This window comes from Nothoprocta perdicaria, unplaced genomic scaffold (assembly GCF_003342845.1).
Source record: "Nothoprocta perdicaria isolate Ctin4 unplaced genomic scaffold, notPer1 scaffold_347, whole genome shotgun sequence".
Lineage (NCBI taxonomy): Eukaryota > Metazoa > Chordata > Aves > Tinamiformes > Tinamidae > Nothoprocta > Nothoprocta perdicaria.
Window position 1 is genome coordinate 556,181 of NW_020455585.1, and position 24,920 is coordinate 581,100.

Here is a 24,920-nt window from a genome sequence, read left to right on the forward strand (position 1 = left end):
TTCCCACTAGCCAAAAGTTATTTCTGATTATTTTAAAGACTTAGTGTGAAAAGAAGTTGTGAACAAAAATTGTCATTGAGTTCTATTTCCGTAAAAATTTAGGGATTGAAATGATGGTGCACCTACATTTTGATGCTTATCCTTTTAAAAACTCACTTGCCCCCGGTCTCGGGGTCTCAAGATCAAGCTCTCTGTTAGAGCCTAATTCTGGCACATACGCTAAGGCTGCAGCTCTCTCTTGTTCTGGCTTGATGCCCTCTCTGTGGCAAAGGCTATAATGCTCTCCCTTGTCTGGACAACTGAATGGTTGTGTTTGAGAGACTTCTCATTGCCTAACCCCTTTTTTGGCCAGCATCTGCTAGGAACGATAAGAAAAATCTCCTGGCCCTATGCTTAGCACTGCTTTGCATGTTGTTCCTTGTGCTCCTCTCCTGTTTRTGTATGGATTTTCCCAAGAGTCCAGTTTGAGCGTTGCTGCTAACGGAGGTGTTAAGTTGCAGGCTCTGTTGATCCTGGCTCTGGTTTGTAAGCTCTGCTTGCCACGTGCTCTGCAAAGGCACCCGACAGGGCACCTCGTTCCTGTCGGGAAACAGATCTCCAGCTGCTTCAAAGCGCTGAGGGTTCAAGCGGCACGTGAATGGAAGGCAATTTCTCAGCTCTTATAACAAAACCTGAGTGTAGGTAACTCAAAACCAGGAGCCTTGGAGGAATCATCAGCCTTCTCCTTGGTTGTCCTTGGTCCCACGTATGCTGTTGTTCTTTCTCCTGTTCATTTGGCTGCCAGGACTGACTAGGCACATCTCGGACTGCTGTCCAAAACGCCCCTCTGCAGCCACACTTGCTCAGTGTGTCCTTCTCATGAGAACTACTGAGTGGAAAGGCACCGTAATTGTGCCTTTTGTGCTCTACCATTTCTTTGAGGCCTTCCGCCTTTTTATTCTTAACAGGAGATCACCTTTTCCTGAGAGCACAATGAGTCAGGCTGAATCAGTGCCACTGGAGAGAGGGAGCATTTTCCTACTGAAAATATCCGTGAATGTTTTTGAGGGAAAGGTTGTAATCACAGCTGACATTTGTCCACAGCATGGGCCGCGCTGGGCCTGACTTTGGCGAGAGCGTTAGAGCTTCACTCCATTTGCTGTGGAAAGAAGGAATTAGATTGAGAGGTATTGCTAGGGCTTTTTGTGTTTTGTTTTTCAGAGGGGACTGTATTTTATATATATTTATATTTATACCTTCTCTGCCCTAAAAGAAAAGGGGGATAAGTGAAAATAAGGAAAAAATAAAAACCCAGTATCTGTGTTCTCTCTGCTATCAGTAGAAACGTGTTTCATAGTGGTATCAGTCTTTACAATATATATTATGCACATACTTTAGTACTACTGTTCATATTTCTCCTATAAACACTAAGTAACCAATATCCCCAAATTACTCATTTTGGCAGTGCATCATCACATAAAGATTAAATCATGTTCAGGGTTATGATTTGTATATTTGTATTTTTCCTGAGACGGAGCTTGTTACATTGTGCTGCATGWTGTTGGAGTCCTACGACTTCTTTCATAGTTGCTGTTTCCAAGTGTGACAGCTAATGACTGGTTTATTCCCTTTATAGACGAGACAAGCTCTGGATTTGCATGGAGTTTTGTGGAGGTGGCTCTCTACAGGATATTTATCATGGTATGTCAAAACCACACTTCCCTAAGAAGCTAAATTAAGCTCACTTTCAGAAATGGAGATGATTACAGTCTTTTGGAATGAAAGAAGATGAATCGTAAACTTAGAGAACATAATGGTCTATTGAAGGTCAACTTGAGCTTTTTTTTTTCCTTCTTTCAGCACTTCATATACAGACCACTGCTTTTCAAATACTGTGTGAAATTAGACGATGCTATTTTGTGAAAATAGAGAACTTGGGCGGTTTTACTTCATAGCCATTTTGTCTCTGAGCTTTCGACCTTTGTTTTAATGTAACTATTACCACTGTCTACAGATACTTAAATAAATAGATTGATTACAAGTGTGTTCTTGTGCTTTGTACACACTGCCTTTACGTGGATTTGTATTGCCGTAGTGCCAGGAGGGACTTCTTCTTGTGCTAGATGCAAGGCAGGTGAAAAGCAAAGGTGACCTATATGTTTGCTTGAAAAGCAGAATCGCTTTTAAGGGGTTATAATGCCCTGGCAAGAAGGGTATGTCTAGGAAAAAGAAAAAGCTGTAAAAAAGTAGTGGTTCCAAGGTGATATTTTTCAGGCAGGAAATGGTCCAAACTCGACATTGCAAACATTTTCTCCTTTTGCAACTTCATGTCCTTATCTCGTATATAAACAGCTTGTATAAACATTCCCATGTTTATCCCCGATGCCATGAAAACGAGGCCCCGGTTTACAAATTCAGACCCTTCTAATGGCTCTGTCATTTCAGTTTAGCCTTGTCGACCCCTCATGTCTCTAACAGGGGTGCTCAGAGCATCGGGTCCAATAGGTTTTATGTGGCACACCTGTGGAGAAGGAAGTGAGCTCATGTCCCGTAAGTGCTTGGACAAATGTCAGGCAGGAATGGCTTCCTGTTGCAACTGATTTTAGGCCTCCCTGCTACCAGCTGGAGCAAAAGGCTCTTTCCTGATCTCAGTTCATTTCCAAAGTTCCTTATTCTGATTGGAATTAAATCAACAGTTAAGTATGATAAACATAAATGTTACTTGGTGAAGATTTAAATTGCTCAAAATAAACACACAGGCCTAGAAATCTAAACTCTGGGTGCTACTGTGCTTAACTTCATGCTGGTTTATAACTTTTCTTTCAGAAAAGCACAGATGWCATGGATCTATTTTAAAGATACATAATGTGTGATTCTCCTTTCTTACATAGTTATAATTTTGAAGCAGCTAAGCAGTTAGATGCTTAATTCTTTTTAATTTGTACCTCCCTRCTCCTCCGGTTTCCTTTGAGAGAGCCCAGCCAACACTTGTTTCCTTTGTTTTCTCTCCAAAACATGAGCAGCTTGCAACAAGGACAGCGCTTCCTGTTCTTAAAATCTTTTAATTTCGGGATTAAAGTCCTGTGACTGAGAACAGGTCACAGGCCAGTCCTTGTTTGTGTTTYGCTGTTTGGTTTATGCTTTTCTTCACAGTGAAATCCTCTAAGAGGCTTGAATGAGATGGAAATCTGTGGGAGAGGAATGCTCTTCCTTACCTTGAGAAGTTCCTAGGATGTTTGAAGGGAAAGTTTGGAAGGTGTATGKTGCTTTCCTCCGTCTGAGTCTGCTCGCTTCAGTGTGATGAGAAGTAGCTGAGGCACAGGCTTGAAAGGAAAAGAATCTTACTGAATTTTGAGAGAGAAATAACTGTGTTTTTGTTTGTTTTATTGATTGATTTTTTTTTCCCTTCTCTTTCAGTGACTGGACCACTTTCAGAACAGCAGATTGCTTACGTTAGCAGAGAAACACTACAGGTAGTATGTTTAAAGGCTTTTGTGTTACATTAAAAACAACTTTAGACAAATCATACAAAGTTGTAAAAGATAAAAAATAAAAGTTGAACATATCTGTATAATACCATGCAAGTGCAGTACCTAAATGACTTACCATTTTCCTCTGATTTTTTTTTTTTCTGTTTTATCGTAGGAAGCTGTTTATTATAGCCTACAACTAGTTTGTATAATCTGCATAACTTCAAGTTATCCCAGATCATTTACGTGAAAGCTGCTATCCTTTTTTATTGCTTTTTCCCCCTCCTCTTTAAAAAGAGGGAAAAAGCAGCGCCTCTTTGTTTGCAATAAATGTCTGTTACTGCACATTTGAAGGGGAAATAAAAAGATTTGGTTTTGTATATCTGACCGTTGGCCTGTACCATTAAGAAGAAAAAATGCCTRTGTATTTGAGATATCCACATTAAGGCAATCTCCATCACAGGTCTGCCAGATTTGTCTGCCTTTCCCAAAGGGGGTTAAGCTTCCTCCTAACACTTGCAAACAAGCTGCGTGTGATGCAGCTTATCTGGCTGTCAGGCAAGAGCACGTTCCTCACCTTCCGCTGAGTCTCTTGACCGCTGGCAGTGCCGAGCTGCTGCCTTCTACAAACACGCGCTCAGGATATCTCTGTACARCCTTTCTCTGTTGTCTTTGAGCCAGCAATGCCAGAGGTTGCTGCCTCCTGACGCACAGGACACTCCTTCTTTCCTCCTCCCTCTATATTTTTTTTCCTTCCTTCCTTTTTTTTTTTTTTTCTCCGTGCTTGCAGTGGATTGTTGCTTGACTTCACATCTGGGAGGGATATTTTCAGTTTTCAAACCTTTAACCCCGTTTCTCCAAACTCTGCAAAGTGTTTAATGTCTAAATTGGAGTTTGTGATATCACTAAATATTTTTGGGGAAAATTCATGGTCAATTTGTTTAAATTTCTTATGGGAAAGAAATTGGCTATTTTGTATGTGCATTTTAAGTGTTCTGCTAGTACCCATTTTTGTATGTTGTAAAGTTGTCTGTAACTGTGTAACTTGTTAAAGTTTATAATTCAGCATTTTGATGCCTTGCTATATCTTATAATCTATAATCTTTTCTTGGTCACTTTTCTTGATCAAAAAAAATGAGAATATAATCCTTCTGTCAGTCTAAGTTTGTCCATTTGTCCTCTRTTTCTGTGAGTCCAGAATTTCACTTGAATACCTAAAGTTAGCTCTTGACATTCATTTTTGGAAGCCCATTAGTTGATCTGATTTTAAAAAACGCTTGCTGTCTGGTTGGAATTAGTGAGACTGATTTTGAGAAAGCCCTTTACATAGGGACTTCAAGTATTTGCCTTTGGGCATCCAGTTCTGAAAATGGTGGCACAAATTCCTTAAAGACAGTGGTAGAACTGAGCAGGTTTTTGAAGGTTTTTATGCCAATGACACCTGAAACTTAAGTATGAGTAGCAGCCATTTCCACTTTACCAGCTAATGGCATTTGTGGCTATGGTCTGTTAGATGCTGCGATTAAATACACTTCCGTACCAGGAGCAAATCAAAATGAGTTCTTTTCTGGGGTTGCCTGCCTGCACACCTGGATCTTGAGGATCTCAGAACTGTAGGTTTAGGTAGGTTTAGGTATCTTTTGTCACCTCTCTGAAGGACTCAACTATCAGCGAGCAAGGTTGGGTTGTTTGTTTTTCCTCTTGGCCTCTTTAGTTTTCCTCTTAACTTTTGTAGTTCTTCTAAGGAGTTAAACTTCCTAACTGATTAGGTTAGGGCTTGAACTATATCCTGTTCAGGTTTTCATGAGCTGACAAAGAAAAGATATTCCTAAAATATATCATCAGTAGTATTGTTGTCTATCTGTTGCTATTGACTTGAAAATTTGAAGTACCAAATGTAAGTAAGCATCTCCCCCGCTTTTTTTTCCCCTGTCAGTCTATTTCAGAATATCCATGAAAATGCTGATAACTGGTAACAATCCTAATTTCTTTTGGGAATCAATTCTGTGACGTCTTGCACAAGCTGGCAAAAAATCCGTTGTGGCTTTTTCCTCCCTAGTGAATCATAGTCATTATGGAAGTTTGTGACCCCGGAGGGGCAGAGATATTTACCTGCAGCTTACCCTGTGGAAGAGTATTTTAGAGATATACTTGGCATGCCAGAATGCTCTGGGATTATCACGTGAGGATTCAGTCTCCTTGTGTTCATCCAACGACTTTAAAGCCTCTGACTTGGGCTGAGGCACYAGATCACCAAATTCTTTGGTACCATCATCAAGACCACGCAGAAGGTCAATCTAGTACTTCCTGGAGAGATTCACAAGTTAAAGTTGAACTTCTGTGTGTTTGCTGATATGGTTGCAGAGTTAATTAAAACCTGCAATGGTAYGGAAGAGCATCCCTGCACTAGGTTTCTGGTGATCAGATTGTTGAATAGTAGGGTGATAGGCAATTTAAAAGTCATTAACATGGTCTAAAAACACGACACTTAGTATGTCCAGAAGAAACACATTCTCAAGTTGAGTTTTCCTACTGCAGGTGACTGCTGTTACTTCCTTTGATGCACATTTGGGTGTTATGCTCCTAGAACATTTTGTTTGTAAATGTGCTTAACTTACACTGCCAAGTAAAAATGTACTTCAAGCACGGTGTCTGTCACAGCTGACTGAATTGGATCTCAATTCTGCCAGTTAATTTAGTAAGAAATATATATACATTAAAAAATAGTAGACTAAATTATTACCTAAACATTTCTTGCAGGGACTATATTATCTTCACAGTAAAGGAAAAATGCACAGAGACATTAAGGTAAGTCAAAACTGATGGGAATTTTTATTTCTAAAATTCAAATGTTCTCCATTATTGGAGCTATCTGGGAGATATTTTTAAATAGCTTGGTTTCTTCTACTTATTAAAATTAAGATTTTTTTCTGCCCAAGAGAACAAAAAGAATCTTTAAATTTGGTTTGTGGTAAAAATGGGAGCCAAAGAGAGCACGTATTTAAACTATTGCTGTGAGATCTAGACATCAGCTGGTGCTCTGAGAACAGCTGTTCAGCTTGCCATACAGATGTCATCTGGATGTGTTTGTTCCCTGATGAAGAGGAAAAAGCTTCGGCCTTTTCAAGAGCTTGACATACCTGTCTCTGAACCTACTAGGAAACAGTTGTTGCTTCAGCTTCTTTCCTTTCCTTTGAGCAGTTTGCAGGACAATGCCTCTATTTCTGTGGGGTTCTTAGAGTCTGGAGACTCCTTCTATCCCCTCCATTCCAGGCTAACACTAGAGAGGCTACCTTTACAGGCACGGGCTTATTTAACACATCAGCTGAACAAGGCCTTAGCAAAGCTGATTTGCTCAGCTGTTTCTTCCCTGTGGTCCCTTCCATTCACCTTTTGTGCCCAGAGGGTTTTATTGCATGCTCTTCACCTTTCCAAACTCTTCCTTGCTCAGACTTCAGGTTAAACCTGACAGGATTCCTCCTGGAATGCTGACAGTAAATTATGATACCCCTTTGTGGTGTKTTTTTTGCAAAGTTAGGAATGCTTCAACTGCAGATGTCTTAATAAAGCCTGGTTTTGTGGTCCTCCAAGCAGCTCTTCCTGATTGCAGAAGCATATTTGGGTTCTGAACACTCATGAAAGTTACTTTTATCATAAGTTATAGAACGCTGGATGCTGCTTAAAAGGATGCAATGCATTGGTATCTGTTTCTGAACTGACCTGGCCTCATTAAAATGCCTAGGATGCTTTCAGTTGAATTGAAAAGATACTGATCTCACAAGCATGGAAAAATAATATGACCTGCAGATCTCCCCACGGCCAAATTGTATCTGCTTCCTTAATTAGCAAAGTGTTGTGGGTTTAGAATATTTATCCTGCTAGCCTTGAAGGGCAAACAAGGTTGAGAACATGTTAACTGGGCTGTGGTGGTGTTTGCCAAGCTCCGTTTATTAGGCTCATTAACTCTGCTTGTGCAATCCTTGCCAGGGTTGGCTGCATTGCTCGAGTATTACAGCAGGCCCAACTTCCCTCTCCCTCATCCAACCCATACTCTGGAAAAGGCCGGGTTCTTTGGAAACGATTCTTTGCCCCCTTCCTTACTGGGTTAGGGGCAGTACTCACATTCCTAGCTCTGTGTTTAACTTTGTTTAGTCAACTTCTCTTCTTGTTGTTGTCTACCTGTAGCTGGTTTCCTTCTTCAGATCAGGTTGGTTCCCTGTCCTTTTATGTGGTAACTTTATGATACTAACTGTTGTTTGGGGTTAATTTTTGCTAGAAATCTGAAGTAAATGATACATTAGTCACAAAAAAGCAAGCAAACAAAAAGCTTTTAATAACAGGGTTTCTATTGCAGAAGGGCGGAAATAGTTTTGCTGAACACTTGAATATCAAGGCTTGTCCTTAGGACTGTAATTATCGTGGCTCTCAAACGAGAGAAAACCAGTTCCTACAGACGGAAGAGAAAATTAAGCGTCTTCCCCTCTGACCTTTTATAGTTCCTGGTTCCTTTCAAGCAGTGTAAGAGAACAAAAGAGAAAGTAGGARTTTATCGGTATAGGTAAATCATCATATTTGGCTTTTTGAGAGGATTTGGTGTGTTGTAGTGGAACTCTGGAACAGGAACTCTGTAGCGCCACAGGGCTAAACGTAAACTTCATGAGAAGCCCTSTATATACCAGTTCCATTATATAATAGAAGTTGCTGATTTCATAAGTATTTCCTTTGTAATGCTACAGATTTCTTGAACACGCAGTCCTTGATCGTCTTTGCCTCCTAGGCTATCATAGATTTCCCTTCAAGTTTTTCAGATATTTTAAAAAAAAGGGCATATTTTAATTGAAGTTTCATTTTTTGATTGTTTTTAAGGGAGCAAACATTCTTTTAACGGACAATGGACATGTAAAATTAGGTGAGTTGTTAAAGCTGTTAATAAAACTGTTAAATTTGTGTGTACTCTAAACATGCTTTCTGGTTTTAATCTCGTACAGTGGTTTGTTTAAGGGCTTACTGAGCGTCACTGGGGAACTCTTGCTGATAATATCTAACTCGTCAGTGTTTAATAATTTAGGAGTAATTGCCATATAGCTTTAGAACAGTTTTTTTCCTAAGACCAAATGATATAAAATTGAAGGATTTTATTATTTTTAATAAAATGTACCATCTAGAGGACCCAGCTATGTAATATAGTTTAAAGCAGTCTCTGAAGGGACTGCTTCAAGACTATTAATTGATATTTTTTTTCATATTAAGAGAGCACATGGAAGGATTTCTATTCTAGACGTTTTCTTTCTTGTATTGACATGTTTGTGGGTAGTTACGTATTTGGCGAGTGATCAAGCGGAGCTGATCCTTAATTTAAGGGTCAACAATTTTTCATTATTTGCTTTTACTGTTTATTTTTTCTTAAATATTTCCGGTGTATTCCCCCCACCCCCCAAAAAAAAAAAAAATTTTGAGTGGAGAAACCAAACTGTAGCATTCATAAACAGTGAATTACCCTAAATCATGACTTCAATTATGAACTATCTTATTTTACTTTTTTTTTTTTTTTTTTAAGCTGATTTTGGAGTGTCTGCACAGATAACAGCTACAATTGCCAAAAGGAAATCTTTCATTGGAACGCCATATTGGTAATTACTTTATTTGGTTATTAATACAGTAGTAAAATATGTAACACTGTTGAAAACACATTACATAACCGGGTAGAGGAATCACTGAAGACTGACGGACTTTCTAGCCATCCTATTTGAGTTAGTTGTGCTAAATCCTGAACTAACTGAACATCAGACAAGATGCTACAATGCACTGAAAAATCAGATTTCTTTGCTGCTTTGACTTGAGTCAATTCAGTCCATTTCAAATTACCTATGGTTTTGCATGTCAAGTCTCACCTTCACATTCCCCCCACCCCAGGTATTGGCTCTTTTGCAACTCTTCAGCTCGTAATGAGGTATCAGTTTTATTTCCACAGCTGCTTTTGCCCCATMTGAAATGTCTTCTTTACCCCATTTTCATTCTTGCTTGTTTGTTTTGGATTTTTTCTTTTTTGGCCTTGTTTAGACTGATGGAAATAAAATTTACCTTTCTGTGCTATCTGTTGCATCTTAATCTTCCCCTGAGTAAACTAACCTGCATCATTTATGCTGTTTATATTACAGATTTTTATATACTCTGTCTGTAGCAAAACTGGTTGTTCCCTTTTGCCTCAAAGCAAATAAAAGCAGAAATAGCATTTTTCTGCTGCATATTTTTCCTTGCAAAGCATTCAGAGCTTTCTGTACGAAAGTATAGCACATACAAGAAAAACCCAATGTAAAGGAAAAGTAATCCAAATATTTAGACTTGAAATGTACTCAAGCACAGCATTTTTAGCATTCCTCTGCAGTGTAAATCACACTAAGGCATGGATACRTTTCCCTTTTGGAGTAACCCAAATGCCTTTCAGTCACACTCTTGTAAGTTGTCTGTGGCTGCTTCCCAGTTAAGATGTTCTGGCTGACCACAGTCCCGACCTTTGTCGTGGTCTGACTTCCAAATTGCGCCAGGCTTCTTCCATGACATGCCTGAACCTTAAATAGTAACTCTGAAGCGTTTTGGAAGTTAAGTATGATGCAAATCACCACTTCTCCTTTGCTACACTTAGAGATCTGGGAGGAGAAGCCAGGAAGCAAAACTGCATAGGAGAAAATGGAGTGACCAAAAGAAGCAGTGTGAAGGTTTTAGTTGGCTCTTAGAGGTGTCCAAACACATCAGCGTATGGTGGTTGCATGGCAGAGAAATAAAGGAGTTTAAACCTCTGTAGTATCTTTAGTTCCAGGAATCTATTATTTATCTTTTCACTTCTCTTCCGTTTCGTTTTAAAATTATCCTTTGTTTCCTCTCTTCCTCCATAACTCCTTGTTCCTCCTTCATTGGCATCCTTTTAAAGTCCCTGAAATGCTGAAAGGAAGAAGAAAAATATTAAAATTTGTTTAAAAAAACTGTAGCATTTAAAAATTGAACCATCTCTAGTAGTATGACGCAGTAAATGAGGACTCATGGTATGTCCCAAAGTTCAGCAATACAGAGCTGAACACTGCTTTCATTTTACTGAATCATTTTATTTAGATACTCCTTTATGCAGATCCTTTATCTAAGTAAAATTTTTCCACCTTAGATGCTGGATCTGTTTTGTAAACTTAAATGAGGCCTTTTAACATTGCTTTGAGATAGATGGTAAAGATGCGGAGCACTCTGTTTAGAGTTGACAAAAACTCCTCAGGTCTCATGCTTCCTGGAGACCAAAAAGTTGTTGCTGACTAAATTCCCCTTTTGAAGGCTCTCTTCAAAGTCAGTTCATCGCTCTCTGGGATGAGGTGCATAATTTTATTTACGTTTTACTCTAGTTGAATAATTATATCTTAGTTTCTTTTGCTCTTGTAAGAAAGTTCAAAGCTGATTGGTTTCATCCACTTTCTACCAAGAGGCTGTTTTTTGAACTGCCCCTAGTTACTGTAAGATATTTGAGGAAAATGTCATGTTTGCCCCAGAGAAGGAGGTTTTATCTTGGGAATTTTTTTCCTTATTGCTCTCATGAAATGAAGGAGAGCCACAATGTTAATCCTTTGGAAAGAAAGGGGCAGAGTGAAGGAAAAAAACCTTATACTTTCTGAATTTTGTTAAATTTGAAAGCTTAAGATTAACATAGTATATACCTTTGCATATATATATATATCTCACCTAAATGATACTGTTAAGCTTATTATAAATGATACTATTAAACTTATAAATACAGTGCTATAGAGGAATGCACAGTGAACAAAATATTTGGTTTGTAGAARGAAGTGTACCTAAAAGAAAACTGTCTTGTTCTTTAGGATGGCACCAGAAGTTGCTGCAGTAGAAAGGAAAGGTGGATATAACCAACTGTGTGATCTTTGGGCAGTTGGAATAACTGCTATAGAACTTGCTGAACTTCAGCCTCCTATGTTTGACTTGCATCCCATGAGGTTAGTAAATGACTAAAGCTTCTTTTGGCAATAAATGTTCATAACTAATCTGTTTGGAGGAGCTGGCTACGTGTGCTTGCATTATTTGGGTCTGCTGCAAGGGTATTGAGATTCAGAAGTGTTCTGAATGTATGCAAAATTTCAGCTCTTTCTAGTTAAGTATGTAAACTCTCCTGGTAGTTTCTCTTAAATCGACAGACTTCGTACATTCTGAGGGAATCTTAGAGAATGTTAGAGAGTTTAATGACCTGACTTATATTTGTCATTGCTATGCAAACCACGGATACACTGTTTTTTCAGGGCACTCTTTCTAATGACGAAAAGCAACTTCCAGCCTCCTAAGTTAAAGGACAAAATGAAATGGTAAGCAGTTCTCTGCTTCAGTTGATAATGATCATGTATTTCACTGGACATGAAATTCTAATGTTTACCATTTCATTTTGCAGGTCCAATAGTTTCCATCATTTTGTGAAAATGGCACTTACAAAAAACCCTAAAAAACGGCCTACAGCTGAAAAATTACTACAGGTATAAATTTGTATATGCCTTTTTAAAACGTTGTGAAATTAAAATAAGCTAGAAAATGACCAAGAGTTTCAATATTGTTTTTTTCTTCTTTCAGCATCCTTTTGTTACCCAGCCCTTAAATCGAAGTCTCGCTATTGAACTCTTGGATAAAATGAACAATCCTGATCATTCCACTTACCATGATTTTGATGACGATGATCCTGAGGTAGGAATCCGTTTTAATCGTAAAATCGGACTAGGATTTCATTAGTCAACAAAACAAAATTATCAGATACATTTCATTCATCCATCTCGTTACATTCACAAGTTTCACTTATTGTCATTTTACAAGAGTTAGTCCATGTTGCATCTACAACACGGCTTCTCCAGTCCTGATTTCTACCATGCCTCCTGCCTTCTGTTTCTTCTTGGACTTTCCATTAATCTGCAAGGAAAGCATTAATAAAAAGCATTTTACTCTTACATACAATGAATCCTTGACTCACAGTCTACTGTCTACAAAAATTTTATGTGAGGAGAGGAAGAGGAGGATCCCTTAGGTGTGTTTTGTCAAATGTTTTGCTCTGTGTTTCTTGCCAATTATATTTTTGTCTTAGAATAGTTTAGGAGACTTAATTTCACTTCTTATTCTGTCAAAGACAATATTTCTGCTTTAATAGCAGGTGAAAAAAAATAGTGGGCTTATATAAAAACAAGAAACTTTGCAAGATTTAAGAGTTTCACAGTTGAGAGAAGGTAAATGCTTTCTCGCTGCCTTCTTTCACACTTTGTTACTGAAGCCTTCCCAGATGTTCATACTTTCCATTGATTAATTGCATGTTTACGTACTTTATTTTTCTTTAATGGGAAAAACTAGTATCAGAATGCCTTCAAATACAAGTAGTCTCACAAGGAGCAACTACTTTGAGGTATTAATTTTGAGATATAACAAGTTAAATGATCATCTACCTTCTAGAACAGCAAAGACAGTGGACATGCACGGAGTCTTTTTCTGTCTTCCTTGCAAGTTGGCATAAATATAGAGGAAAAGAAAAAGTCATTTTTTTTTTCTGTTGTAGAGTGCAATGTTAGCATTTTTAATGTTTCAGGCATGGAAGGGAGAGAGAGGAAGGCATAAAAATTGAACAGTCAATATGCTTAGAACAACTGCAAGTGGAAAAGAGCCCTTTTTTTCTGTAAAAACTCATCGATGATATTAAATACACAGAGAAGTCCTTATTATATTATTCTTCCATATCAGTGTTAAGAGGGAAGTGATCTGATTTCTTGCTGCTGACAGGGGCAGCTCAGATATACTCATAGTTAAGTTCCAAGGATTGGGTGCCCCTTAGTTCAGTGACAACAGAGTTATGAGGTTTTCTGGTTCCACAGATATGCTAATGTTTTCATGGGCCTTCTAAGAAGGAAATATATCTATTTTGGGTGTGTTTTCTACCACTGAGCTGTTCAGATCAGAATAACCTGCTCTGTGGCTCTTCCCTGCTTTCCTGGAAGCTATGCTGAATTATTGATATAATCCTGTGTCACTTGCATGCATCTTTGGCAGGTATCCCAGTCATCTTCATTTTGAGTTATTCAGGTGAAAAACCTCACTACCCTTCCCATATAGTATCACTTCATTTTGCTGATGGTTACTTGTAGCTATTAAAAATAGAGCCGTATAATAATGGCAGAAGTTACATGAAAGAGCTCTGTTTTTAAATAAACAACCTATAGAAGGCTCTTATGTTGTTCAGTATATTACTTGCCAGTTAATCCCATAATGAAATATAATATCAGGAGAGAGCTATGCCTTGTCTGGGGAGAAAATAATAGGAAAAGAAAGCAAACTTGCAAGATGATCAGAGAAGATGCTTGTTTTCATCATTTATAAAGGAGCTGGGCTGGCTGACACTACCGAAGGAAAAACAAGCTGTCTCACATGTCCTTTTGTTCTTTGCAAAAGGAGTTCAGGTTTGTTGTTGTTTCTCCATCATTATTCATCACAAGGCACTGAGCTCTTCAGTGGGTTTTCAGTCACCATTACCTGTAGTGCTATTGCATTGCTGCCACRTGTTCAGCAGAGAGATGGAGCAAACTTACACCTTGCACGTTTAAACATGAGGTTCTCTGGGTTCCTCGTAGATTACTTGGGCCAACATCAGAAACCATCAACTTTGGGTTTTGGAAGACTCCTGACAGAGGACATATTGAGAAAGAACTGTCAAGGTTTCTCTTGCTAATGTGGGGGCCTGATTGTACAGCATGCAGTTAGTCTTGTCCTACTGTTGAGAAACTGTGTGTTGTTTCCAAGAGAACCTGCAGTAGCTGATGTGTAAGGAGGAGAGAAAGCCTAAAACTGGCCGAGAAAATAAAGCCAAGTCTTTAAAAGTTTGTGACTGTTTAGTACAGACGTACACGGAGTGCCAGGAAAAAGCTGAAGTGGAACATAAATATCAGGGTGAATTTGTAGTAGTGAAGGTGACATTCTTGCCACACAGCATAAGGAGACCAGGAATACTCTGTTCTGTGTTCAACTTTTGAGCTTGTCCTCTGTTTAGAGAAGCTAATCAATGAGTGTTTGGGGAGAAAAATCAGACTAGAAGATGGGAAGGTTAGGATACTTCTATCTAAACAAATTAAAATGAGTGTTTTCAGTTAGTGTTGCTGCTTATTTGGGAAATTATCAATACCCTTAAGTTAGAAAGTACAAAAAGAAGATGTTATAGGAGTAAAGTCCGTTGCTGACCACCACTGACTTTATCTCCTCAAATCCAGAGTTTAAAATCCCTTACGTTGTATTTGAAGACATTAAAGGTCTCCAAATAATTTTGGTTGATTTTTCTTTTTTGATACTGTGCTGAAGAAACATGCTAAAGACAGGTGCATAATACAGGGCAGGGATGCTCTGTTTGAAGTACTTTGGAATTTGAATACTTTGGAATTACAGCTTTTTTGTGTATTTCTATTCTAGCCTCTTCTAGTGCCTCATCGAATTCATTCAACAAGCAGAAATGTGAGAGAAGAGAAAACACGCTCTGAAATAAACTGTAAGCATGTATATATTAATTTTTCTCAGTTTAGTTACTGATGTTCACCTATAGCTTCCACTGGGACTGCTGTGTATGTGGCATATATAGAAATATTTTGTAGATATGCAGCAAGATCAAAACATGCAGTTTCATTTACAGAGAGAGGCTCCAGATGACTTTGCAGAATAAATATTAATGTAAAATACTTGAATACAGACCTTTATGTCTGTACTCCAACAAATCTCAGCATTGTTTCATCTTAAGTAAGAAGGATATTACCTGAGCTCTTTTGAGAGCTGATSAGGGCAGCTTCGCTCAGGTGCTCAGTGTGATGCCAGATTTTGCTGAACAGCATACTGTTACAGTGCTGCTTATTAAGTGCACCTTTTCTAGGTATTTGAAGATGAAAAGTCTTGCAATTAAATCTTGGATTGTTTGGTTAGAGAAAAAACACCTTTCATGTAGAGTTGAAATGAAAGCCTGTACCATTTCTAGTTGGAGAGGGGAAGCTTTCTCATCCTTCATTAATTTAATATCTTTTCGTCATTTTTACTCTCAAGTTGAAACAAGACACTGAAATTGAAAAAGGAGGAAGTTGATTGCTGGCTGTTAAAACCAGATTCCATCCCCTAAAATGCAGTTATTCCTTTGCTTGAATTAAACTCGGGTAATACACAAAGCCTTTTTCTTATCTAAAAATAAGAGAAGTCTTAAGACCATTTGCCAAAGAGCTCTTCTACGAGATGTGATCACCACTCCCCAAATTTCTTTTGGAATTCATTAGTGCTAGTGAGTCTCCATCTCCCAGAAAAACAGATCTCAAAGTGAATTCACACAGTGCGTTTATTTTTCTATAAACTACAGCTGCATTGCCCCATTAAAGAGAGTGCTTCCTGTCCTGTTCCCTAAATTCTCTTCCTGGACCACCTAAAGAGAAGTTGGAGCAAATGATGACAGTGCTGTCTCTGTGATAAACGATAAGCAATTTCTGTGCCCATTACCCTCTAGTGGTCCCAAGCTGTGCACATATCATAAGTTTTCATCAGCGAGGATAAGATTGTTTGAATGAATTATCTCTTTTTATTAACCTTTGAGACAAATTCTTTCTCATCTCAATTCAACTTAAACCCTTCTTTTTCTTTCTTTCTTCCTCTCTAGTTGGTCAAGTAAAATTTGATCCACCCTTGCGAAAGGAGACAGAGCCACATCATGAATTTGTGAGTAGCAAGTAGCATGGGCTMTGCTTTGCATTTTAATTCCTGCAAGCACTCATGGACGAGGGGAAACACAAAATACGTGGCATACTTCCTTAGCCCCACTAAATTTATTAGCAGTTTCTTTAGAAAGTGATAATGTACTGGTCCTAAATCTTGCCATTTAGACTGTATGCAGCAAGATCCCTTATTTTGGGGTTCTGTCAGGTGTGACATCTGTGGTAAGCAACAACTCTGTCTTGTGGGTTTCCTCTATCCTTTATACTTCATTGCCAGGAATGTCATTCCCTTTAGTTACTTATAGAATTACTGCTTTTTACACAGGCTTTGCGCTCCCTCATTCTCTCATTGACAGTGATTGATATCAGAAATAATCACAAAATTCAATGCCTGGGAAGAGTTATGATGCCCTTAAGAAATGGATGTTTGTGGGATCATTACTTTCTCACACAAATTTTGTGTAGCCTCTCTTGGAGTCTTTAAATCACACCTGAGTCAGTAGTACTGAGTGAGACAAGGTGCATTCCCACTGTTTATTGTTTCTCCCTCTCCCACCACCGTCTGTCAGTGCAAGAGGAATGAGAACTCGGGCAGTGGGGGGAAAAGGTGTCTGTGCTCCACATTTACGATGTGGTAACTTTGGTGACATTTGTTCCTTTCACGTTCGTGCACTTGGGCAGTTCCTTCTCATTCCCGATGAAAGACACTCCTTTGCTCCCTTCCTCCAGGCTTTCCAGTTCCATTTAAATAAGGCAGGTGTGAAGGTGAAAAAAATGGCCTGTTTCCAGGTATGAGGGAAACCAGCTCTGCACCTCAGATTCACTGAGGGAGAGGTGCCTACCTAGGATTGGACTTCCTCTTGTATAGTCTACAGACCCCATGTGCATGGTATTTCTGACATTGGTTTCCTTGGGGGGCTCTGTAGAATAGCAAGGTCTCCTGTCCAGTAACCTGTCCTTTGGTAGCCTGTCACGTAGCCCTGGGTGGATGAGGTTGTTTGAAACGTCCCTCTTCCTCAGCAAGTGGCAGGACAGGTAGTCTGCAGTTTCTGGTCCCTGTTCAAGACTCAAAAACAGCTTACCTAATCACATGAAGGACTTGCTCAGTGATTCCAGATATGCTATATAGCCCTTGACTTAACTGCTCGATAGCATTGTTCAGGGTCTTGATATAATGTGTTCGTTGAAAAACGTGAGTGTTCCTATGATCAACTCATCAGTTACCTCAGAAATGATTCTTGGAGTGATTTCAAGTTAGCATGACATTGCTTCCCCGCTGCATTGTTTGGGTTTTGAAGAAAATGACTGGTAGCATCACATAGTTCAAAATCACAGTTTTGTTCTTTAAGAATTTCATTTGATGCATAAAACTGTAATTACAAAATATCTTAAGAGAGAACTAAAGTTTTAAAAACTCTTTTCTGGTGAGTTCTCCTGATGTTCATTTTTATTTTATCCGTCACTGACTATACGAACAGTTACCAAGCTGGACAACCTCCTGGGGCAGAGAGGCAGTTTTATTGCACCCTCTCAATCTGTGCTGCTAAGCTGAGAGGAGAAGTTTTTCTGCAAGAATTAAAACCAGCTTTTGAAAGCACTTCTTGAGCAGGAGAAACCTGTAGCCCTCGGAGAAGGATTGAGCTTTTACCTTGGTAACTGTCAGGACCTTTGTGCTTTAGGGGCACCAAAGCTCTTGCTGCTGTAAAAGAGGACTCAAACTATTCAGATCAGTTTTTAAGAAAAGGATTCTTTATTGTTTTATTTTGTACTCTATATTCCTGCCAGAGTTTGTACCTTTTCAGCCTGTTCAAAGAACGTGCCTTATCCCACTGCCTGTAAGGAAGATTTATAACTGTGTGTTTGGGTCTTTCTGAAGAGGGAAATAAACTGCCCAGCTGCTGGTGTAAGAAGGAAGCATGCAGACCCCATGTGGTCTTTTGAGATAAAATTTCCCTTATTTCAAGACATGTCATATACTTTTTAATCTTTAAAAGATGAATATCTTATTTCTGATATCTTGGCAGGAATTCTTGTGTAGTACTAGTATAATTATTTGAGTTTGTTTTCAGTGTAAGCATGAATGGAAAAGAATGCCTTTTTATGAAACAAGCATCAGTTTGTCACAGAATTACTGTGACATATGTAAAAATGCCACTGCAAGCAAGATAAATAGTTCCAATAAGCGAAGGTAACTGCTTACATCCTATATTTGTATCTACCTTAGCTGTTTATGTAATATACTTCTAGCTGTAGACACTGAATTAGAAGAGTTGCATTGATTCTTACGACTTCCCTCAGCCAAGAGAGAAACATAACTATGATTTTACAAATGGGATTGTTGCATCTAGAGACCAGATTGAAGACATATTTTATCATTAGATCGAGAGCGTACGGAACATTTAAATTGGCACATGAAATGCTTTTAAGAGAGCAGATCTTTTGGTGAAGAGCTTAAGCATAAAACAGACTAAGTTCATAATAATCTACTTGCTCTGGGAGAAAGAGAAATTATTAAATGGAAATGGAAGCAAGAAATGCCTGTCTCTTGCTCCACCAAAACCCATGCACGTCTCTTTTTATTAAAGTAATTCTTCTGACCCTCTTGCTTCTGTCTTACTAAGGCATGCTTAAACYCAATGCTAATTCCTTAAGGGTACGAGTGCACAAGGACTGGCTTTATTGGCAGTGGTATGACACCCATTCCCACAGGTCAGYTGATGAGCAATAATTCACTATTTTGTTGTCGGCAGTGCTTGGCGATGTGACAGTGCCCTCAGTCGTGTTTTGAAACACTTTCCCTCACCCCCAGAACTGTTTTAACATGGTTTGAGTTTCAACTAATTCTATTTTTTTCTCTCCTCTTAGCAAGAAAATTCCCCTTTATGTATACTTGCCTTTCAGTCACAATGTAAATAACTTAAGTTTCTTGATCTCTATCTAATGAACAGCCTGACAGTAGCGATTTTTTGGACAATTCAGAAGAAATATACTACACTGCAAGATCTAACCTGGTATTTTTCATCTTACACGTTTCTTTGTCAATGTTGGATTTGTCTTTATTTTCCTTCTTCAATGCTCATGTTTTGTCCTGTGATTGTACCAGTGTTTCATCTGTGTTAGAGCTATTCAGTGCAAGGATTCATCTATATGTAAAGCTCTGTAATGTAGGGTAGAATTCATACTGTGTTAATATTGAAAATATTTAGCATGCATTCATGTCCACTTGAGTCACTTTTATTGAGGAGTGTCATTTATCTCACTGTTCTATAATGCGTTGGTCCTGAATTTTAGGTGGGGTGTGATTATAGGGATGGGAAATATAGAGAAGACTTTATTTTCATATTAGTAACAGAATATTCAAAAAACTGTGGTCATAAGTGTTTTCACTGGCATTTGGCATTGTTTGTGCTTTTCCAAACTTCCTTTTACTGCACTTCTTAAAAAAATTTATTGGCAATTTTGGCCAAACAAAAACAAACAAACAAACAAACAAAAAAAACACTATGTAAATTATTACTGTAGTTTTTTTTCTGTTTTTCCCTTTGCTCTTTGGGTGCCATGTAGCAGAAGAGCAACATTTTTAAATATTTTACATCTTCACATACTATGGAAAATGAGGGGGAAAAAGTGTATTCTACTAGATTAGCTGCATTTTTTAAATAATGTTCTTTTATTTGTGAGCAGTATGATTTAAGTCCATGGAGGGGAGGGAAAAGGAAAGCTGCGTCTGGGAATTTTCTCTTTTGTTTTTCTCCGTGTGGCTTTTTTGCATCTCCATCATTTGGCTTGGTGTCACTTGAGCTTGCCAATATCATGATTGTGGCAGCCTGTCCATACTCCGTTCTCTGCTTAGGATTCCTCGTACTCTTGTTCTGGCTGTTGCCATGTGTTTTGGCATCTTTTTTGACCTATTCAAAACCYGCTGGCCATCACCCTGTGCCACATGCTGTAGGTGACCCGGTGTGTGCAGAGAGTTTGGACGAGATTTTTCTGAGACTTTTTTTTTAAACTTTATTAAATACATCTTCAGAAATCATCTCAAGATCCTGCAGGGAAAGCCCTCTAACCATCTTTGTGACCTTCCGCTGGATTCTACCCAGCTTATCAATGTCTCTCCCATCTGGGAAGCCTCAGCTGGGGCACAGCATCCATGGGTGGTCTTTGAAGCACCACTTGCAGAGGGACAGCCCCTTCCAGTTCTCYTGGGTGCACTCTTGGCTAATGTGGTGCAGTGTGTGCTTGGCCAGCTGTGCCACATTGGATTACACCTTGGATGCATCCTACGAGGTCCTGGTCTGCATTGCAGGCTGGTGGTAGGGTTGTAGGCAGTTTTGCAGACTGATGGTAACRCTGTAGGCAGTTGTGTGGGGGTGTTGCCTGTTGGTTTTGCTCTTGCAGCAGGGGGGAAAAAATAAATGTTCCTGCATTGAACTCAGTTAGCCTGGGTAATTTATTTAACATGCAGTGAAGAAGCAGTGAGTTCTATTTTCTTAGAAGTGGGGGCAGAGGAGTTGGTCAGAGCTCGAATTCCATATTTCAGCTCCCAGCCTAAAATGATTTTCAGTAAGAGACTTCCAGTTACCCCTCACTCTGCACTGTTGTATTTGCCAAATACACTGACACCTTTGGTCCTGTTTAAATGCTTTGGTCGTGTCTGGTTTTGTGGCTCATRAACATGTTTTGGATTTAATCATTTGTCACAAAGGCTTTGACTACAGCTGGTTTTAAGAGCGCAGTGTTTCAGAGTAGATATTACAGGCTAATTTATTATTTGTGGTAGAGAAATTGGAATGCCAGTAGAAAAATGTTAGAGGGAGGAGGAGTAACTGATATAAATGATGAGCTTTGCCTGGAGAACTTTTTATTTGCTTTATTCAGGTTTTTATTCAGGTCTTTGGGATGTGAGACATTTGTTTATTTATTATTTATTTTACTATTTCTCTTCCTTCCCTGTATTTTCCTGTAACTGGGAAAATTCCTACCCTATATTTGGGTATTTTCCTACTTTTTTAAGTGAGAAAATGAAGTTGCTGATAACAAGAGCTGCTGGCTGTATCGAGGCCTTAACACAAGCACTTCAGCAAGGAGTATTCCTCTCCGTTATACTGCCATGAAATAATATGGCCCGTGTTATTATGTGCCAAATAAACATTCATAAAAGTTTGTAAACAGAATTGCACTATTGTACAAACCAGGGAAGAAGGGGAAATGCAGCTACACGACAGCAGTGCCCACGATTCCTCTCTGGTGATGAATTGAAGATGTTCTTGGCCTCATTAATAAAGTAGGCAAACCTATTCAGGATGTATTAAATTACTGCCACTATCGAAAGAAATTTCAGGCATGTAATTTGTTTCGTAAAACAAAATAAGGGCGTTACAAGAACTGCATATATATTAAGTCATTTTAGACTCTTGATCAAATAAGCATCCTTCTCTATGGAGGCACGTGGTCGGAAATGCTTATTCATTCGTTTTACTGAGATAAAAATATTTCTGTACATTCTTATTTGATACATGTTAGTAATCCAAAGCTGATTTATAGTCTTTAACACTCCAAATTACTTCCCCAGCAGCTGCTGGGGTTAAAGCCTTAATTATGTCATTCCACATAATCTTGTTTATCACTAGATTGAAGTTTGAGGAATAACAACTATAGAAAATAACCGTGAATCACTGTTTCACTGTATACATTCAGATTTGKTTTTTTAAATGTTGTGAACACATAAAAATAGCTTTCCAGTACAACTAACCCCTAAGCAGTAAATTCCTTAATCAGGAAATTAAGTAGATGTAAGTTAAAATAGCAATCAGTTCATCATGAGACATTGCAGAAAATGATTATGACATTTTGCAAGTTAAAATTCTGAAGGCATTGCAGACTGAATCAGTTTTGGAGATTTTTCTTTTGACAGCATGGTCATATTCCTAAATTTGTTGCCGCTTTGCGAAATGTGAAGAAATTACATATTTCTTCGGTCGTTGACTAGTTAGATAAACACCTGGTTTTCTTGGAAAGGTGCGAATGGCGTTTCTGCAAGTTTGCCTTATAAAAAATATCTGGAAAGATTTAGAAGAATCAGTAATGATTCTTATTGTATTACCCCTTTCTTTAATGTGATCACAGACTATGGCAACCTCTGTGCAGATCCAGCAGCTCAGGAGGAGGTCATTGGCAGCTTGAGCTTGACTGCAGAGTAATTTGGGATTGCATCTTTTCTTTAATAAATAATTTATATTCTATATTCTTTAATGTAAAACATACATATAATATAAATATATAAAATATTATATATACACACGCAAAATAAATTTATATATTTATTTATATGAAGTGTGTGTGTGTGTATATATATATATATATATATATAGGTAGCAGTGAGAAAAGGGTCAATCACAGACCTCGGGGCTCCTTTGGAAGATACCTGTGCAGTCACTCTGATTTAGTATTGCCTGATCTAGAAAGCCTTTCAGTCAGCTAATGCTCATCAACACTGTACCTACAGGAAATGAAAATACTTAAGGAGATAAATACTGTTGCTGGGAAACTTTTAGAATTCAAAAGAGGTAACAGCTTTTATTAAGCAGACATTTGCATCGCTAAATAACTAATGCTAATCTGTTCTTCCCAGGGAGAATCCATACCTGATAAGACTTTAGTTTTGTAAAATGCATTTTTGTTTGACTCTGATTATACTGGTTGTTCTGATAAAAACATAGCAGCTCCCYGGAGGTGTTTCAAAATGCAGGCAGTACTTTTCTCTGCTTGTATATCAAGGACGCAGCGTGAAGGTTTATACGATTGTAATTGCTGGATATATTTGGCATTGCGAGGTACAAGAAAAATGTAGGTTGTGCTTTGGAAAGATGCTCTCGTGTCAGCATTTATCTCTCCAGAATGCAAAAAAAATGAATTTCCCTAGCGACAAATTACATCTACATTGGGGATGAAAGCAGGAATGTTTACAAGGCTTGCAAGGATCCTAACAAGCAAGTTAAGTGCAGGAAGTGAAAAATATACATCTCCTATTATAATCGTAGTCTAGTAAATGCTAGCAGGCAGCACAATAGTAAACTGAATGAATACAAAGGGTTTTTTTTTCGTTTTAAAGCATTTAAGTGTAAGTTACTCTGGCAGATGTCCTTTTTTATAAAGAGACTGCCTGTAAGTCTTGTAAGGGCTGGTGACAGGTGAAGAATTCTATGCTTTATGGAGATTTGCTTATTTTCTCATGTTAATATTCTTGTCATTGCTGTACAGCATACATAGTCATACACTGCACATTGTGTAAATTAAAATGGACAGACGTTTTGGCTCTGCCCAACGTAAGGCTTTTATTATCTGTTTAATCTGTAGGCAAAACAGTTGTCACTTAAGGTGAAAATCTCAAGTTTCACTGTAGGAGTCTAGGACTGTGTTTTTTGGTAGCCTTGCCTAGTAGGTGTCCTAGATCCTGACACGTGGACTTGCACAGTCTGTTTCATCTCCTTGTTTGGAGTTCTAGTGACATCTTGTGTTTCCATATATCCATATTGTGTAGAAGGAAAGGAAGTATTCACAGTAAAGTTAAATCTTTGTAGCCTTATGTTGAGCAGGAGAATATGAACTGTTGGTGAGGACCAGAAGAAAGGAATTGGTCGGGGAAGGTAACAGATGATGGGAGTAATGAAGAGAATGAAATGAGGAGAGATCAGAACAGCTTTTCTTGAGAGAAAGAGACTCCCACAGTGTCTTATGGGCCTTGGGAAAATACGAGAGATCATTGAAGCAATCAAATGCTACTGAGATGTGGTAGAAAGAGCCAGCAAACAACCTCTAGTCRTGACTAGAAAACAATATTTCAGGTTTCTATTAAACTATATAAAGTATAAAAATTATCACCTGAAAACCGGGTGGCTTGTCAGCTTGGAGCACAGACAAATGTAGCGTGAGACTTTCCYTTGATATTTACAGGTGCCTTTTGGGAGATCGCACCTCTGGGCTGTCACCATTATCTACTCCAGGGTTATTGCTCACTTAGCTTGGGTAACTGGGCAGTTTTTCCGGGATCAGTGGTGTGATTTTGATTCAGACAGCACCAAAAGAAGTTAAGAGACCTTTATAACGTTACCTTGAAAGCCGCAATGTAGCTTCACTAACTCAAGTGATCAATAAGTTAGCTTCTCGTGGTGGATGCAGCCAGTTGCTCGGGAGTGTATTTATGCACTGATTTTTCCCATCATGATCCAGCTGAAAAAGCAAATAAAATTCTGTAATTGTAGTAGTATCTTCCTGGCAGATATAAATTCTGTGGTGCCTCAGGACAACTTCTCAGTATTCCCTGTAATTCATTAAATATTAAAATCATGCATCATCTTTTGAATAGTAGTGTCTTAAGATTTTTGCCACTTTTTTTGCAATAACTGCAAACCATGGTTGTTAGAGCAGGTGACTTCACTGCCAGTACTGTTAATGCAGTATTTCGCTGCTCAGGATGAAAGGCTATGTTAAGTATACATGAACGTCATATATACTTATCCTTAAAATATATGTGAGAATAACATAKGTTAGAGTTACAAACACACTCTTCATGTCCTCTATATTTATGTCTTTAACATCCCCATGTGCAAAAGGCATTTCAGGCTCCCTGTCATAAGACATCCCTGCCTAAAATGAACATTTTCAGTGTGCCAGTGAGGGTGGTTGGGTAGTAGTATTATGAATTTGATGGAGTTTAGAGAGATCCTGAAGT

General features: G+C 38.5%; 1 protein-coding gene across 2 annotated transcripts in view; it reads left to right on the forward strand.

Moving 5' to 3' along the window:
• Positions 1-24,920, forward strand: part of MAP4K3 (mitogen-activated protein kinase kinase kinase kinase 3) — a 66,895-nt gene that overhangs the window by 12,910 nt on the left and 29,065 nt on the right. The window contains exons 4-15 of one of the 2 annotated variants that reach the window (XM_026044028.1): positions 1,616-1,680; positions 3,397-3,452; positions 6,210-6,257; positions 8,316-8,358; positions 9,007-9,079; positions 11,306-11,437; positions 11,738-11,800; positions 11,884-11,965; positions 12,060-12,170; positions 14,919-14,994; positions 16,135-16,193; positions 19,138-19,200. In XM_026044028.1, coding sequence (XP_025899813.1) covers positions 1,616-1,680; positions 3,397-3,452; positions 6,210-6,257; positions 8,316-8,358; positions 9,007-9,079; positions 11,306-11,437; positions 11,738-11,800; positions 11,884-11,965; positions 12,060-12,170; positions 14,919-14,994; positions 16,135-16,193; positions 19,138-19,200 — 871 coding nt within the window. The remainder of the gene's footprint in view (positions 1-1,615; positions 1,681-3,396; positions 3,453-6,209; positions 6,258-8,315; positions 8,359-9,006; positions 9,080-11,305; positions 11,438-11,737; positions 11,801-11,883; positions 11,966-12,059; positions 12,171-14,918; positions 14,995-16,134; positions 16,194-19,137; positions 19,201-24,920) is intronic. The other variant, XM_026044029.1, reaches the window with a different exon arrangement.